Source organism: Didymella exigua (assembly GCF_010094145.1).
Source record: "Didymella exigua CBS 183.55 unplaced genomic scaffold M421scaffold_9, whole genome shotgun sequence".
NCBI classification, from domain to species: Eukaryota; Fungi; Ascomycota; class Dothideomycetes; order Pleosporales; family Didymellaceae; genus Didymella; species Didymella exigua.
The window spans coordinates 741,980-758,487 of record NW_022984783.1 but is presented as its reverse complement, the minus strand read 5'-3'; the positions used below and the strand labels follow the sequence as shown (position 1 = coordinate 758,487).

The following is a 16,508-nucleotide window of genomic DNA, read 5'->3' as shown; positions in this document are numbered from 1 at the left end:
GTACAGTGACAATACATCGGATCTTGCTATTAGTTCCGAGAGTGACACACAACAGCCTGACCTGGCAATCTTGTAATGAAGAAAGTCCATATAGCCCCATTGTAGCCAGTGATAGCAACTCGGCGTTCAGTTGGGACACTTACATGTGAAGTTCATTGCGTGCAAGAAAACTGTATGATCCTATCAGATCTGACGCTTTAACCTGACGCTTTAACCTGACGCAAGGAATTCGAAATGTCATGCAACTGTCTATGATCGATCGGACCTCGACCGTGTTCATGTTGTTGCGGCTCAGCATTGCGATACTGATGGTCATGGGTGTGGCTTTGGAAAACGAATTATTGAATGCGATACATGAGCGACCATTGGCTTCGAACATGAGTTTGGTAATTAGCAAAAGCGGCAGAGGTGGCAAATGAAGAGATGTGGCAACTACGGACGTCAGTGTTGAAGCCAAGTATTGATCTGGCCAGTTCACTAGTTGTTCTTCTGCAAGAGGCAGCCACGCCTTAGGAAAAGTATAGAGTATTGTGATCTTTTCGCACTTTCCACGGTTGATGGGTTACGACCCAGTGCATTAGGACTTACTTCGAAGATACCGATGTCTCCTGAAAGGCGATCTCTGTATTTGAATATTTACAAGAATAAAGGCACGAGGCTTTGACCTATTGTGGCGTCAGAGCTGGAACGTTCAACTTGGCGAACGTCCAGGTCTTGCCGCTGTCTGCTGTTGACATTGCGCCACCAGTGGCCCCGTACTCCCAAGCGCCGCTGTTTTGGAAAGACTGGTCGGCTTGGTTCAGGGTTACGGAAATGTTCTCCCAGCCTACGCAAATGTTAGTACTTAAGACATATGGGATCTACGCAAAGTTCAGACTTACTGTGAGCTGGAACGGTAGCGCAGGGTCGAGTTGAGCACTCGACCGAGACGTAGAAGATCTTTCCATGTTGTCCCTCGCTCGTGGAAATTTGAGATACAAGACTGTCGTTGATATAGACGTTTTGATCCCACAGATTTGTGGTAGAGTTCAATTTGTCTGGTGCGTGCGTGGTCAGTCCCGGTATCTCTCAGTGAGTCAAATAGCCTTACAGTGAGTTCTGACCCGGTCACCGGCTGAAGCCTTGACGGGCGTGCCGTTGGTAATCTTCGTGCCTTGGAGCATGTATGCAAAATTGCACCAATTGCTACCCAAGTCCTGGCACCACGCGCTGCGATAACAGTTAGAGATCTAGCCCTCAGGTCGTTCATGGTTGCAAAGAAATCTTACCTTCCAGGTGAATTTTGGGTGACGCCCTGCAGAAAATCTTGCTGGTCCATCATGATTGCACTCCACAGCGCAGCATCGCCAGTGATATCTTTGGGAGTGTCACCCAGGATAAGTGTGGCTTCAGCTTCCTGAATCCATGTGTCGCCGTTCGCAGGGAGGGTAATGACGTCGAGATTGGCAGCGCTCTGGTGAATGAGCGACAGGAAAGCGCCAACAGCAGTCCAAGATGCCTTCATATTGATAATCAAACGAATGTGTATAAATGAGTGAGTATATGGAATGCGTTTAGTTGTTGATATCGCTGAAGTCGTTCGAAGCTGTAGCTTTAAAGCTCCGAGGTTAAATTCGTTTGTCTCAAGCATGGTGTGTATACGAGCGTTTGCGAGGTAATTAAAGTGGCATAGTCGCGCTGTGGTTTCGGCAAGGGTCTGTTTATTGGCCCTCGTTTCGAAACAAGGCCCGAGCAGGATTGGTACCGCATTTGTGACACTGGTGTCGGCAAAGTATCAAGTGTTAGAAATATCTGGTACTTACCTAAGAGTGTTATAGATGCCGCTGTGTATAGTATGCGCACGGAGGGGAGTAGTATAACCTGTGATTAGGCACCCCTCCATAAATATTGTCCATGAATAACCCTCAGAACACACAGAAAGCTAGCAACAAGTGTTATTTAGGGTCCAGATCTATGAACGTCAATACGAAATAATAAGTGTCGACAATGCCCAGCATTTTCTATAATTGTCGATATTTGTACAAGCCGCCAAGACGTCGAGCCGGTCGGATGTGAAACCGATGCTTGTTCCGGTTGCAAATGCCTTCCAACCTGCAATCTCAGCGGCCTTTCCATCGGAATAATATCGTATCAGCATAGTAATCATTGCCTTCGTAGCATCCTTGCTGGCGATCTTTTGGGAAGATAACGAACCACGATGTCTTCACCCTATTAATGGAGGCCTATGTTCCGGCATTGACTGTGCAGTGTGCAGCAATGCTGTCTATGTGTGGGGAATTTAATATGCAGCCGAGACGTTTCGTCACTTGCAGCGGAAGGCCGATGGATTCAGGGTATTTTAAGGAGCTAAAATTAAAGCATTTTGAACGGTGATCTGAGCTGTGGGGAAGAAGAGGTACTCGAGGCTGGTGATCGAGCTGCAGTACCTAGCGCTGGCGGCTTTGGCGTGCAGTGGCCCCCAACGCGGGGTACCATCTCAGCTGGCAGGCAGGCATCTTGACAAGCATCAACACAATAACCAGACTAACTCTTATCGATAGCTTACAGACGCGACATTGTAGTCGTCTTTGTAATTGTAGTGGTGGTTGTCTACAGTCTACTCTACCCCGTCACGTCAACAATGACATCACAACGCAAGTCCACTGCTCAGCATGGCTTATTCTCACACGACAACGACCCCGGAATGTGGGACTTGAGAGCGACTACACGGGTCTATCTTTGGCATCTCGACTGACCGTATCCTGCAGATGATGCGTTGGAGCGTCCACATCCGCAGGGAGACCGGATGCAATGGCAATGCTTCCACCAATACATTCGACATCTGAACGCGAATGAAAAGACAAGCGGTACAAGCTTCTGTGTTTGATTCGTCATGATGAAAGGCTCCATAACGTCAATGAGAAGGAAGTCAGGTATGCCGAATGGGATGTGAGTCTGACCGTTACAAACCCTAGTATTGCAACTGAACCGCGTGCGATCACCGATTTAGTAACATTAGCTGGCCGGCTGGTCCAGCGCTATTCGGTCAGATTACCTGGCGACAACAATTTCTCCTGGGCTGATGCTGATCAAAAGCTTACGGCGAAGAACAGGCCCGCAGGATTGCTGGAATCCGATCGTACCTCGGCGCCGACACAGTCACATCTATTCTGTCTATTCCTATACAATGCTGTCTTTGCACCGTACAGCTTGTTTGGCAGCCAAGAGAAGGGGATAAGAGACCCGTGATCAAGGGGAAGCCACGCAAATGGCTTGGTATTCACACCTGCCACCAGGGAAGCAGCAGATCCTGGATAGTGGAGAACCACCCTTCATTTGAAATCGCCCAGTTTTCTGGAGGAGGATCTTCTGTGGAGCCCTAACCGACGGGAGACAATTATCAGCAGCACCAGGCTACTTGACGATATATTAAAGAGCGACTACGGAGACTACATTGTCCTGGCAGCACACTCAGGCGCGATCATATCCTTGCTCGCGGCAACAGGATGGAAAAAGTACCCATGGCGGCCGGCGCAGTGTGTCATTCGCTGATGCATGGTGAGAAGATGCAAGCAGCACTTTGGACGCGGGTGCAGGAAAGCCTGGCACAAGTCTGGGCATGGACAAGAGATAAGGACAAACACGTCACCCGAGTAGCAGCAACTGAGAATTTCTACTGAGGTAATAAAAGCATCCTGCGACAATGTTCTCATCAAATGAGCAACAACAAGCCCGGCTGGCACAATCGGTAGCGCGTGAGACTCTTAATCTCAAGGTTGGGGGTTCGAGCCCCCCGTCAGGCTTCCCTCTTTTGCACTTGAAATGGTGTCGGTAGCTATTCTGGCCATTTAGATATTGCGGGTTGAAATTTTTACTGGCGGTATGCCAGATTCTAGCGTGGCGCTAGCGTGGCCACCCGGCATTGTCGGCATACACACCGACGAAGAAGCTCGTTTTTCGCACGGTCCACGAGCATGATTCCTATTCGCAACGCCCATAGTAATCCCCACCAAAACAATGAACGCAACAAATTTATGACTGTTCTAACGTGTTGAAGCTATTGATTGACATATAACTGACCTATCGCGAGATTTTTGTGGTGTTGCAGCGATAGGAGAGGTCTCTGCTTTACCGTACCCATGGAAGTTGTTACCTCTGTTCTGAAATCGCGTCTACCTGGCGATTCATAACCCCTAAAGGCATACTCTCTCCCAGGGCTGTTCTTATTGCTTCTTACACTCACTTTCTGTGCAAGAAGGAGTGAATTGCTTCATCACGTGCCGTCGAATCCATGGCCATGCGTGCTCAATTGCGTTGGCCTCAGGTGAGTGACCCGGCCATCACAACCTATCAATATGCTCAGTGATTAAACAATCACGCTATATTCGAGCCTTATGACCTGGAGCACTGTCTTGTTGCAATATACACTTAAAATCGCGTTATTCAAGATCGTGGATCCATAGCAGTACTAGATTTGGGTTGAGTAGGCAAAGGCCAGCAGCACGCCAGCCAGCTCGTATAGCCTGCTCTGATAGAGCTTCTTCTCTTGCCTTCTTATAGGATATAACAAAGCGCTCCTTCTTGATAGGTGCAGCGTCATCAAGTGCAGAGAGAGCTCAGATCTCGTTGCGATAGCGTGATTTAAGAACAAAGGAGCAAGATCCAGAGGCTGCAGCAGGTGTGAAGCATGAGCTGGGAGATACAAGAGGTGTATCTTGTTAACCTTGCAGAGCCACATGAAGTTAACAGGAATATGAGAGCCATGGCCGTCAAGAAGGAGCAGTTGATAGCCGCCAGAGGGTGGTGAAGTGTTTAGTATAAATGTACGCTGCAACCATTTATATCCGATCGAGTTGGACGTTCGGCTGTTCTCTGAGGTTGTATAGAGCCAATTGGGAGCACCTTCTGCTAGAAACCACGTTGATTGTAGATGCTTGCCTTTGAAGATGACAAGGCATTGAAGCTTGACGCCGACGGCTGAGATGGTCTTAATAATTGATGCCCATTCGCGATCCTCTGGGGATTTGATATAAGCCTTCTTCTTTGTAGAGCTTGCAAGCACCTGGGCGTTCGTGCATACCCCTAGTGCTACTCCAGTCTCATCCATACTCCATATATCTTCATAATGTATGCCTAGCTCTATTCTTGTCCGCTCAAACAGCTCAAGAAAGGCCTGTATTGTGTCCTGACTAGCTGCTGTAGCCCTTGCGCTCCCAGTTGTTCGGCTGACTATAGATGCGACGCGTGGGTTGCAGGCAATGAAGTGGGGTACCTATAGTTGACCTAGGGGCTCGTAGTCACCGTTCATGTGCAGGATCTGGGTGGCCATCTCACGTACACGTGGATAAGAGGGAGGTTGTGCGCGTGAGTCCACTCTTAGTATCCACTCTACTAGAAAACGCTCTTGCTCTGGTGTTAACCACTGTTGATTTGAGTGAGCTATCGCGTTGGGTTGACGACCGTTGATACGTTCTTGTAGCGTCGATCGCGGCACGCCCTATGCCTGTGCAGTCTTTCGTTGGTTTGTAAAAACACCAGAATTGAAATTGTCCATAGCAGATTGTATGGCCAGCTCACGGGCGTCCATAGCAAATGCGTGGTGTTGAAATGTATATGATCAAAAAGAGAGTGACGCGTTGTGGTGGGGTGGCCGAACAATATATATGGCCGAACACTATATGGCCGAGCTTAGGTGCGCGTTTTGGTGGTTCGGCGCATGACGCGAATCCGCGCATTAGGTACGCGCACGGACACGGTAATCCATCCGTTCGATGTCTGGGCAAGCACAGCATTGGCAATGTCATCAGGAGAACCCATCTCAATCATCTACAAACGACTTCCAAAGCATACATAACTTCAATCGCACCCTATCAAATTCCGCAAAACATCAATCGCCTCGCATTATTTCCTTTGAAGGCTACCCTACCTGGCTAGCGCGGCAAATACCGTCGAATGACAACGCTCCACACCCGTACACATGCAGCCCTAGGCCGACCGCCCAATCTAATAATGCAGGACACACTTGCAAGCCCCGACCCCAGAGTCACGGCATCTCCCACGTGGGGCATCGAGGCCGTTACGCCGGCCACTCTGCAGGAAGCCTCCGTCTTCGTCAATGCATCGCGGCGCACTTTGTTTCCCTCGCTAGGCTCAGACGCCTTGCTGGACCATCCCACAGTGCTGGAGACGAGCTGCGTGCTCGTAGCACGCGCTGCGAATCTGACTACCACTGGAAATAATGGGCACATAGTTGCTGCTATCGCGTACATACCGTTTGACTATCGCTTTCCACAGCTGCCTCCACCCATAGGGTCCTTCTCTACTCCGCCATCGACTGCCAACTCCTCCACATCATCACTCAACACACCTGTTCACTATTTCGAAAAGCCATGCAGGATCGTCGAAGTCCTCCGTCTATTTGTCCTACCCCAGTACCGACGGCATGGCCTCGCGGCGTCCCTCTTTCGGTCCCTTCAAGACCACGCGGTAGCATCTAGAGTACAGTGCATGTATCTGCACACACATCCTTTCTTACCTGGTGCCATCCGTTTCTGGGAGAAGCAAGGCTTTGACATCGTAGGCGTAGATGAGGAGGACGAGGTATGGCAAACGCATCACATGCAGATGATGCTTGAGCCGGCCGAAACAAGAACACAGCACCAAGAGACCCCAAGTAGAGCAGGAGATTAATTAGAAATCTTGTTATACTCAAATTATGCAAAGTTGGTGTCTATCTTGCTATCGTGGTGTTGTAGACTACTCGTCAGCCGTGTTGTGCAATAGCCATATCCTCATAGACTAGAGACTATCTTCACATGTGCCTCTCCACTCGTCCAATCCTTGGAGGTGTCTCATCCATCACATCGCCCTGCTGGCCCTCATCATGCCGCATCCTGACCGACTCCAGCTCTTGCCTCATCATCTCGATCTCCGCTTCGCCTGAATTCTCTTGGTTCTGCAGGCGAGGGTCCATTCGAGCAGAGCGCCGTCCAGCATTGCCCTGACCAGGTGAAAGTGCACCATGTTGGTGTGAGCTGTGGCGCGGAGGAACACTCCAGATTGGGGCCCCAAAGATGGGACTGCTTTGCTGCTCATGCTGATGTTGAACTGGTGCCTCTTGCGGTACTTCTGTTCGCTGTCGTGTATGTCTGCAGTAGTCAGTCTTTGATCGTACGCTTCCCTTCTGGAGCCAGACTTGCCTTGGTTGCGCCGCGTTCTGCATTTGTTCGAATGCTGAGACGTGGTCTTGCACCTGGGAGGCCCGGGCAGTTCGTCTTTCTTGACCGGAAGAGCCAACAGGAGCATTCTCGCTAGAGCGTTGGACGCTTCGCCCTCCATGCGTACTTCTTGCATATGGCGGGGCGGCGTGGGAGGCAGCAGGAACAGGCTGGGCTGAGATAGGACGCACAGTAGAGCCGTAAGACCGTCCTACGTGAGCAGATACCCCTCTCGTGTAAGGATCATCGGCCATAGCCATCGGAGCGCCAAACTCGCCCTGAGATGGACCAAGCATGCTTGCAGGCTGATCAAACGCATTGGAGGATGCGCCGTATGTAAATTGGAATTGATCAAAAGAGCTTATGCCTGGGCCCGCAGTGCGATAAGCCGATTGTCCACTCTCAGGATGGCTGCGTCTGTATTGTCGTCCTTGTTGCTCGCCAACATGATGTGACGCCCGCTCAATTTGAGCTTCAAGCACATCCAAGGGTGAGGCACGCTCCTCCATAGTCGCTGCCGTGGCGTCGGTTGGGACTTCGCGGCTCGAACTGTCTGAACTGACATAGCGGTGAATAGCTTGTTGGAAGCGTGTACCAAGGTTCCCTGCGGACGGGCGCCCGTACGGCTCCGCGGGTAGAGGTGAGGCACTCTGCTGGTCAGGCGGTCTACGAATCAGGACCGGAAATTTCGACGGGTCACCGGCTGGGTGAAGCGATCGGCCATCTGATAGCTTGAACGAGCGATATGTGCCGCGACTCGCCTGTCTGGAGGCTGCCACCCCGTCATGCTGTGATTGTGAAAGTGATACTTGCGCTGAATGCTCTCCACTCGACTGTCGGTTGTCCGGGAGCTCATAGTACGAGTAGGCTAAGCTCGTGTTCGACATCTCACTGCTGTGCTGTCTTGCCCGACTGCCCAATTTGTCGTTGATAGAACACTCCGGCGTGGATGTGGAAGCGGTCCAAAAGATATCCTCGCCTTGAGAAATGTACGGCGAATGTGGTGTTGGCACGAAAAGACGTGAAGGCGGAGCATCGTTGGAAGATTGGCTTCGCGAATGAAATCGTGGTTGGCTAGTCCTTCGAAATGGCTCAGTGTGTGGAGCACGTGGCACAGTCTCCTGGAATGTATAGCTGGTTGCACTCATCGTCTCCGTGGCTTCTGTGAAGTCGCCACTATCAACTCGCCTAGGCACTGGGTCCTGTCGGTCTGCGAAGTAGCCTTTCAAGTGCATGCGCGGGCGTCCCTCGTCCGAGTTGGGTGACGCGACTTCTGGTGAGTAAGCTGGGCTGGGCACCTGGGCCTGACGAAGCGGTGACGGAGCATAAAGCGCTTCTTGACCAACGGATCGAACACGGTTTCTCTGAGGACGACTTGCTCCACCCCGCAGGCTTGGTGGAGAAGCTGGTGGGCTGCGTTGACGTATTGGCGAGGAGCCTGCATTAGACTCTCCGATCTGCCTCCTTCGACTGGGAGTGGCCGGGTCAGCTACGGCAGTCGTCTCTGTTGGAAGACCCGGTGGCTCGACTAGGGTTCCTTCAGAATCATCGGAATGCTCTTTCGGCGACGAGGCTAGCTCTTGATCGTTGTCTTGCCTTCTGCGAGAACGTCCAAGTCGAAAAGGCAGTCGAGTACTGTGACGATGTGAAGGGGCCACAGCTGTAGATGAAGCAGACGCGAGCTGTACAGGGTGTGTGTAGAGGCTGACAGGGTCTGGCGAGCTCTCCACACGTTGTACTGGGTCGGCCAGGGTCTCGTCAGTTTCATCAGACTCATCGTCCACGTGCGCAATCATGGCATGTTGAGGCTGCAACGCGGGCATGTTGCCGAGGTGTGTGATAGCATCCCTCACAGATCGTTGTGCACCGGACACTAGCTTAGGCGGTGGTGGCCTGCCATTGGGTTTTGTTCGTCGTTGTCCTTGAGCTGCTGGGGGCCTTGACTGCTGTCGACGTGCCATGCGGCGAAGGGTTTCGTCGATATCGTCAGGCGTCAGGGTCAGCTCCGAGGGTTTTAAACGAAGCATAGGTTCGACAATAGTCAACGAAAGACGGATATGAGGATGCTATAAAGCCAAAAGGACCAAAACAAAGAGAGGATGAAGTGAGGTGTGTGTTGAGCAGCTGTGAGTATTTGGACAACAGCAGAACGACACATGGTGAACGCCTGCCATGGCAGTGTGTGGTCGTCGCTGTCATTGTGCTGTTATGGAAGGGGTGTGTGATGTTTGACGATGCTCACCACGAGCGTAGTTCCAAGGTTGCTCCAAGGTTGGAGAGCGCCTTCTAGTGAGTGCCTACCGTGGGCAGGCGCAAACCGCGCAGCGTTTGCAATGCATCATGTCCGTCTCTACCATGGACCTGGTCAGCAATCACCAGTGATGGGGAGTCGTAGCGTGTGGATCCATGGAATCTACACGTCCGAGCGTCATGCTATGCAGCCGGCTGCAGTGCAAGATCAGTCTCCAAAGTTGCGTCGATGCACCTGCCCAATGCAATCGTCCATGGCGAGGCGAGCCAATCGGTGGCTGGGCTCAGGCTTGAGACAAACCGATATGGAAGCGCAGCAGGGCAGGATGCATGTGCTATATTGGCTGTGCGTAACCACGGCCCGGGTGTCTCGCGGCGATGATGCACCGGCTGCACCACACGTCGCACAGGTGATAGTGTGCGCGTCAAAAGAGCCTCTCATAGAGTCTCATAGAGTCTCATAGAGTCTCATAGAGACACTCTGGGCAGGATGCAGCCGTTGAGGTGCCGTGCCGACCAGCGGTGCTGTTGCTGGCGCTGTTGCTGGTGCTGGTGCCTGTGCTGGTGCTGGGGCCTGAACAGTAGCTGCGGTGGGTTTTGCCGTGGCCGAGCGGTTGTCGGTCGGTCGTCGACATCAAGCGCGCCGCGTCACGGGTCTCCATCCTCACCTCCAGGCCTAGCTGCTCTTCCCGTATACTGGTCGCGGGGCGTTCCCATGTCCCTCGTTCCTGGCACAGTTCCTGTCCGCTGAACTAATTGCACCCGACGTGCCGCGGGCGTTCCCGTGGCTGCCAGAGCCTCTGCAGCCTCGCCTGCTCACCGCCAGAGCTGCCCAGCGGCTGCCACGATGAATGGCGACCTGAGCCTGTCGCAGTCCCTCGGCGGGCTGCGTATCGCGAACCCAGACGAGGACGACCCGATCGCGCCGCCCTCGCAGTCGCCGGAGCCCGTCCAGGAGCGCCGCCCGCTGCAGACACCGACGGGCCCCGAGGAGAGCGTGGGCGCACTGCCACCACTGCGCCGCCGGCCGTCGCAGGCATCGAGCAGCAGCACCGTCACGGAGCGCCAGAAGCCTGCGCCAGCCCAGAGCTACACCCTCGATCCGCCCGCCCATGCCTATGCGACCGCAGAGCCGCTGCCGTCGCCCGCCCTGTCGTCGCGGGGCCTCGCGCCCAACCCCCCGAACGCCTACGGTACCACTCCGCCGCAGTCGTCGTCGCCGCTGGGCCACACCTCCCCCCTCGCCGCCGTGTCATCGTCGTCGTCGTCATCCCGCTCGCCCCGTCTCGCCCACCGCCAGAGCATGCCGCTTGCCCACCAGGCCCAGCAGCAGGTGTCGTACCCGTCCTACGCCGCCGGGGCCCTCATGCAGCAGCGCAATGGCCCCCAGCCGCAGGCCCTGTCCCAGGCCATGCGCGAGCGGCCCGTTTCGACGAGCATGTACAACCACCCCAACCTCTCCACCAGCTCCACCACCGCGCCGGGCACGTACCGCTACAACGACGAGGGCATGACCTCAGACATACGGCGCACGAGCAGCTCGCGAGTAGCGCCCAATGCCATGCCTGTACGTGAACCCAGCAGACGAGATCCGTACCGACAGTCAGCCCTGATGTCTGGCCTCAACGGCCCCCTGCCGCCCCGGCGAAGCTCGAGACGGATGCCCATGGACGACGCTGGTCTAGCCCCGCAGCTGTCCAGCTCGCCATATAGCATGGAAGGAGGCCCCCTATCGAGCAGCGAGGAGTGGAAAGAGAAGGGCGCCGCGATCAGCACAAGGCAAGAGGTGGACCAAAACGGGCGGCCGATCACACGGGTGGTCAAGAAAGGGGTGAAGGACTTCAACTTTGGCAGAACCCTGGGCGAAGGCTCATACAGTACCGTTCTGGCCGCGACCGACAGACAGACCCTGCGCGAGTACGCGATCAAGGTGCTCGACAAGCGCCACATCATCAAGGAGAAGAAGGTCAAATACGTGAACATCGAGAAGGACACCCTGAACCGCCTTACCGAGCACCCAGGCGTTGTACGCTTATACTACACGTTCCAGGACGAGCGCTCGCTATACTTCGTTCTCGACCTGGCTTCTGGCGGAGAGCTGCTTGGCTTTCTCAAGAAGATGGGCACTTTCGATGTCGAATGCACACGCTTCTACGGTGCCCAGATACTGGATGCGATCGATTACATGCACTCCAAAGGCATCATACACCGCGACTTGAAACCAGAGAACGTTCTCCTAGACGACCAGATGCATGTCAAGATCACCGACTTTGGAACAGCAAAGATCCTGGATTTAAAAAAGTCGAATGGCTCTGGAGCCACAATCGGAGATCCAATGGAGGTCGTCGAATCGGACCGTGCACAGTCATTTGTTGGGACGGCAGAGTATGTCTCCCCCGAGCTCCTCACAGACAAGAACGCCTGCAAAGCCAGTGATCTGTGGGCGTTTGGGTGCATCATCTACCAGCTCATTGCTGGAAGACCACCTTTCAAGGCAGCCAACGAGTATATGACTTTCCAGAAGATTGTCGGTTTGGAGTACAGCTTCCCCGAAGGCTTCCCTCCGCTGGCGAGGGATCTGGTCGAGAGATTGCTGGTCCTCGATCCACTAACACGTCTTCCCATGGAACACATCAAAACACATCCTTTCTTCGAAAGCATCATATGGGGCAAAGGGCTATGGAAGCAGAAGGCACCACGCCTAAAGTCTTACAGCCCACCCCCGCAAGAGCCCATCAAACTCAATGGTTAGTATAGTCCTATCTGTCAATACGAGCACTTTATAACACGTTATAGGCCCTTCAAATACTGGAGCTCCACCTCCTGCACAGTTGCGACCCAAACCTAGACTCATCACAGAGCTGCCGCCTCCTAGTCAGCTTGACATCGACTGGTCACCCGTTCTCACCAAACGGGATGAGCGCATTCTGAAGCTCGGCAATTTCTTCATCACCCAACACCCTGCAGGTCATCCTGTAGGTGGGGCGACCGAGGCTGCAGAAGCACCCAAGAAATTCTCCAGGTTCTTCAGCAGCAACACCATCAAGAAGCGACAGCGTCTCGTCATGATCACTAGCAATGCTCGTGTTTTGATGTGCGCCGCTGGCACAAATGACAAAAAGCTCAAAGAGGAAGTGTCATTGCTCACTGCTGGCTGCTCGTGGCGCTCCTTCCAGGACTCGAAGGGGTTGACAGCTTGGCTTGTGGAAACAGTACGTCAACACGCTCACACCTAGACTTACTGACTAACAACTCTGCAGCGTGACAAGCAATTCGTCTTCGAAGATCCCAAGAGTACCACCAGCGACCCTGATGGCAGCAAATATTCAAGCCAGGAATGGATCGACAGCATCGAGCAAGCGAGAGAATACGCTCTATCGCAGGCTCCCACCAACGATCTGGCCCTGTCTGAACTCGGCTCAATATCTACACCCAGCTCCCTAGGCGGCGACTCTGCCCTTGACGGCGTTAATATTCCTGCTTCGCGCCACGGACATCTCCACAAAGACCGTGCCGATGCAGACTCGGTCAAGAGCAGGAAACGGTTCAGCAAGCGACACTCGAAGAACGGGCTAGCGAACTTTTAGTATAGTCCTCAAACCCAGAAGATGTCAGCAATCGCGATCCACGTAGAATACGTCGAATCTGGCCCATCTCTACTCAACAGATTACCCACCAGCCCCGCGACAAACTTCTAGACATTCACATAGAACTGTCTGCCAACCCACCTCACCGTATACATATTGGATCATCGTACACAGATACATCCGCTCTCCTTCCAAGCATCATCATCGCACACTCATACAGCGATCGGCGTTTGGCGTCTTTCAGTACTACTACCTTTCTCTTTGTTTCGGAGGCTTTTCACGGCTCAGGCATTTTGCATCAGCGGATTTAGCTTCGACATACCGTTTCATTTCACAGTACAGGGCTTTCTTCACGGCCGACACTTCTTTTGTTCAAGCGTGTGGGAGGAGGGTGCTCTGACTTCGCTGCATCTTGTTCGCGGGTCGGTGTTCGTGGAGGCGCGTGAGTACCGTTGTTCTTGTACCTATTGGCGTGAAGATATAGATTGGGCCGATGGGTGTTGCAGACGGTTCGGAATTCAATGGTAGCTCCAGCTGTTGCGTTCACATTACACAAGATGTGCTGCGTCCTTCTCGCTGGGCTGCATGCGTATGCATAGGATGCACTGTTTGTGGTCCGTGTCTGCAACGCGTTCCCATGGATGGATGCCACATGCTATCACGCCGCCAATGAGGAGGCCGTCTTCATCCTAAACCACGACTCATATATTAGCGCCGCAAGATACTCAATCTTCACATACGAAACAGGACGTTGAAAGCAAGTTATCTTGTCTACGTTGCCGTCTAGTATAGTGCTTGTTTAGCGAGCAGAGAACAAATAAAAGTGCAAACCGGGAGCCATCATGACCTCCCCTGTATATATCGCGCTTATATTTGCGCTGCAACTGGTGGCTACCCAGAATAAATCAGCAGCATGTTGAGCACTTTCTACACTCTCATTCTCACGGTCCCATCATGTCTTGACGACCTTGATGCTAGTGGCTCAGCAGACGGTGAATGCTGCTGCTCTAAGTACCGGCAGCTGGTAACTTGCCAACCAACATTCAGTTCACGAGGCTCAGCGTACATTAGTTGGCGGTGCGACTTGTAGCTCAAGGATAGAAAGCGAATACGACGTTGACCCTGATAGATTGCCAGCTTTACGCGACTCAGCTTGCGGCTCGCGCATCACGCACAACCGGCATGCCAGTCACGTCGCATGGATCACGTCAGATGTAATCTGCCAAGATACGCAACGCCTACTCATGCTGATTTTAACGGTGAGTACAAATGCGTAGCTTTTGTCCAGCTCCGCCATTTCTCTTCGTCGCTTCAAAGAACATGAGTGACAGGAAGAGCAAGATTCGGTCGTGTTGTATCCGTAAGGCAGCATCTTCTATAGGGAGACTCAGCGTTTAGAACACCGCTATCCATGTCAAGAAGATCCAGTCGCGTTTGGGCTGATGTTGAGTATATAAGGTGAGGTCGAGCATGCCATGAACCGCATCAAATCATTCTACTCAACCACTACTCAATCTTTCGTCTCATCCAGGCGACTATGTATACTTCTAGCATTAGCGTCCTCAGTTTCCTAGCCACCATCTCCACCGTTATTGCCGACTACTTGGTTCAGGCACCTCTCCCACAGAAAGCTTCAGCTGGCGCTCTCAGGTATCAGCCTGCGGTCGACTTTGATAAAATTGCCTGTTACCAGACTGCCGCCATCGATAGAAACGGCCATACCAATAGTGGCCTCGAACTCGGCGACCGCAGCTGTCGCCAACGGGACGATGACAATAAATGCGTGCGATGGGCTCAACTAGACGTCACCAAATGTCGCTATATAAACCGTATCTCCCATTCCAACACCTACGTTCGAGAGAAGTGCACCAACGACGGCTGGTGCGCATACCTCTACGCCTACTATTTCGAGAAAGACGAGGGCCAAGGCTTTGCCAGCGATCGCGGTCACAAACACGACTGGGAGCATCTCTGGGTCTGGACCAAAAACGGCGATGCGAAATGGCTCGCATGGTCTGCACACGGCGATTGGTCAGTCTGCAAATCCAACCAAGCACAATGGGACGGCAACTCTCCCAAGTTTTTGTACGCAAGCAACATGGGAACACATGCGTTCCGACGGGCACAAAAGGAGGATACACCACAGAATCCTCTCCACAAATACTTCCAAGCTCCACTGATCGGCATTGAGAGTATGACCGAGTCATTGAAGAAGGTCATGCTTCAGTATGAGTGGAAGACTGCGCACCCTGCTTTCAAGGACGGCGATTTTGAGAGACATTACAGCACTGTTTGGAAGCAAATTGTCGCTTATGACAGGCCGAGTCCACTGAACCCGAACCCGAACCCAAGACCGTGTCCTCCTCACAGACGGGTTAAAAGAAGTGCCTTGAACTGAGCTCCTTCTAATAGTTAATAAAGGGTTGTGTTATCAATAGGTGCCTTTCCTTTGAACCATAGCATACTAAAGTCGATAGACCAATTGTATAGCGTTCTGTTTGTTACATTATTCATCCTTAAACATAAAGCGTTGTCACTAAGCTGGTAAATAGGCTGGGGTTGGGTTGGGGTCAGGTTGCGTTACATGGTATTTAATTCCAACCCGGCCTAAAAGTGGAGCAACCCCTACCTAACCCTAACCTACTGTTAAGATTGCTAAGCAGATTAGCATGCAGTTAGGTTGCTAATAGGCTAGTAAATAGGTAAGGTTTACTTTGCAAGGTACGTGCCTGGTTTATTTAGTAAATTGTTACATACTAATACATGCATAGGCTGGTAAATGGGTTAGGTAACGTACCTCACGGGCGAGCCGGTCAACGGGCGAGCCGGTCACTTTTGTAACGACTATGCACGAACACGACACGTGGCATAGCGCTTATAGCAGCTAGAGGCAAAGCTAGCTGGCTAGCACTATTATTGTCTATATAACGTAGTTCACAAGCGAGCGGTCCAACCCAAGCGAGCGGTCCATCCCAACCATGATAGCCTAATAACTACTTTGCATTACAATGCCATCCCAACGCAACGTGCAATTAACCTATACTGAAGGGACCTTACAGCTTGCTATCCAAGCTATAATTAAAGATCGCGACAAGAGCGAAAGACGCGCTATTGCAGCCTTCAGCGTACCTCGAACTACTGTCCGCCGACGACGCCAAGGAGCCCTCTCTCAACGCGATCGCGAGCCCAATTCAAAGAAGCTGAGCAAACTGGAGGAGGAGGCCCTTGTACAACGTATACTTGAGCTTGACACAAGAGGAATACCTGCTACAAAGGCTATGGTGCGAGATATGGCCAATGATCTGCTTGCTGAGCGCGGTGGAGAGCCTGTTGGCAAGCACTGGGTAGACAACTTCAAGACGCGTACGCCTGAGATCAAGCTTCGAAGGAGCCGTCCATATGATCGCCAGCGAGCCCTTAACGAAGATGCACGCGTTATAACGCCCTGGTTTGAGCTAGTTGCCAACACAAAGGC

The 16,508-nt window shown here is 52.6% G+C and overlaps 7 protein-coding genes and 1 non-coding gene across 8 annotated transcripts; 5 read left to right on the top strand and 3 right to left on the bottom strand.

The window, feature by feature from the left end:
* Positions 1–468: 468 nt before the first annotated feature.
* On the bottom strand, positions 469–1,558 carry M421DRAFT_419196 (uncharacterized protein). Its single transcript, XM_033592037.1, has 4 exons — positions 1,269–1,558; positions 1,091–1,209; positions 882–1,037; positions 469–826 (listed from the first exon to the last, which is right to left on the bottom strand). Exons 1-4 carry the CDS (start codon positions 1,502–1,504, stop codon positions 666–668), a joined length of 672 nt encoding a protein of 223 aa, XP_033450405.1. The 5' UTR covers positions 1,505–1,558; the 3' UTR covers positions 469–665.
* A 2,151-nt stretch (positions 1,559–3,709) lies between these two features.
* On the top strand, positions 3,710–3,782 carry M421DRAFT_t48. The gene has a single exon. It is a non-coding gene; the product is annotated as a tRNA-Lys (tRNA).
* A 1,223-nt stretch (positions 3,783–5,005) lies between these two features.
* Positions 5,006–5,473, bottom strand: M421DRAFT_49574 (uncharacterized protein; the record flags this gene model as incomplete). The annotated part of the gene is made up of 2 exons (XM_033594779.1): positions 5,006–5,251; positions 5,372–5,473. Coding segments are annotated over 2 exons (348 nt in total), but the record flags the coding sequence as incomplete, so codon positions are not given.
* A 312-nt stretch (positions 5,474–5,785) lies between these two features.
* Positions 5,786–6,849, top strand: M421DRAFT_419192 (uncharacterized protein). The gene has a single exon (XM_033592036.1). It carries the CDS (start codon positions 5,989–5,991, stop codon positions 6,667–6,669), a length of 681 nt encoding a protein of 226 aa, XP_033450403.1. The 5' UTR covers positions 5,786–5,988; the 3' UTR covers positions 6,670–6,849.
* Positions 6,730–9,326, bottom strand: M421DRAFT_385694 (uncharacterized protein). Its single transcript, XM_033589909.1, has 2 exons — positions 7,179–9,326; positions 6,730–7,127 (listed from the first exon to the last, which is right to left on the bottom strand). The coding sequence occupies exons 1-2, from the start codon at positions 9,221–9,223 to the stop codon at positions 6,791–6,793; spliced, it is 2,382 nt and encodes a 793-aa protein (XP_033450402.1). The 5' UTR covers positions 9,224–9,326; the 3' UTR covers positions 6,730–6,790.
* M421DRAFT_385698 (uncharacterized protein) lies at positions 9,327–10,101 on the top strand. The gene has a single exon (XM_033589910.1). It carries the CDS (start codon positions 9,431–9,433, stop codon positions 9,908–9,910), a length of 480 nt encoding a protein of 159 aa, XP_033450401.1. The 5' UTR covers positions 9,327–9,430; the 3' UTR covers positions 9,911–10,101.
* A 192-nt stretch (positions 10,102–10,293) lies between these two features.
* M421DRAFT_100080 (kinase-like protein) lies at positions 10,294–13,033 on the top strand (the record flags this gene model as incomplete). Its single annotated transcript, XM_033586479.1, has 3 exons — positions 10,294–12,193; positions 12,243–12,658; positions 12,707–13,033. The coding sequence occupies 3 exons, from the start codon at positions 10,294–10,296 to the stop codon at positions 13,031–13,033; spliced, it is 2,643 nt and encodes an 880-aa protein (XP_033450400.1).
* A 1,537-nt stretch (positions 13,034–14,570) lies between these two features.
* Positions 14,571–15,431, top strand: M421DRAFT_91324 (uncharacterized protein; the record flags this gene model as incomplete). The annotated part of the gene is made up of 1 exon (XM_033597934.1): positions 14,571–15,431. One exon carries the CDS (start codon positions 14,571–14,573, stop codon positions 15,429–15,431), a length of 861 nt encoding a protein of 286 aa, XP_033450399.1.
* Positions 15,432–16,508: the final 1,077 nt, after the last annotated feature.

What these genes read in the sequence shown, in the direction of transcription:
- M421DRAFT_419196 (XM_033592037.1), bottom strand. Translation starts at nt 1,504, where the DNA reads ATGAAGGCATCTTGGACTGCTGTTGGCGCTTTCCTGTCGCTCATTCAC. An exon ending in ACCCAAAATTCACCTGGAAG is followed by an intron (nt 1,210 to 1,268) that starts GTAAGATTTCTT and finishes CTGTTATCGCAG; the next exon opens with CGCGTGGTGCCAGGACTTGG. An exon ending in TGACCGGGTCAGAACTCACT is followed by an intron (nt 1,038 to 1,090) that starts GTAAGGCTATTT and finishes CGCACGCACCAG; the next exon opens with ACAAATTGAACTCTACCACA.
- M421DRAFT_419192 (XM_033592036.1), top strand. Translation starts at nt 5,989, where the DNA reads ATGCAGGACACACTTGCAAGCCCCGACCCCAGAGTCACGGCATCTCCC.
- M421DRAFT_385694 (XM_033589909.1), bottom strand. Translation starts at nt 9,223, where the DNA reads ATGCTTCGTTTAAAACCCTCGGAGCTGACCCTGACGCCTGACGATATC. An exon ending in CAGAACGCGGCGCAACCAAG is followed by an intron (nt 7,128 to 7,178) that starts GCAAGTCTGGCT and finishes TGACTACTGCAG; the next exon opens with ACATACACGACAGCGAACAG.
- M421DRAFT_385698 (XM_033589910.1), top strand. Translation starts at nt 9,431, where the DNA reads ATGCTCACCACGAGCGTAGTTCCAAGGTTGCTCCAAGGTTGGAGAGCG.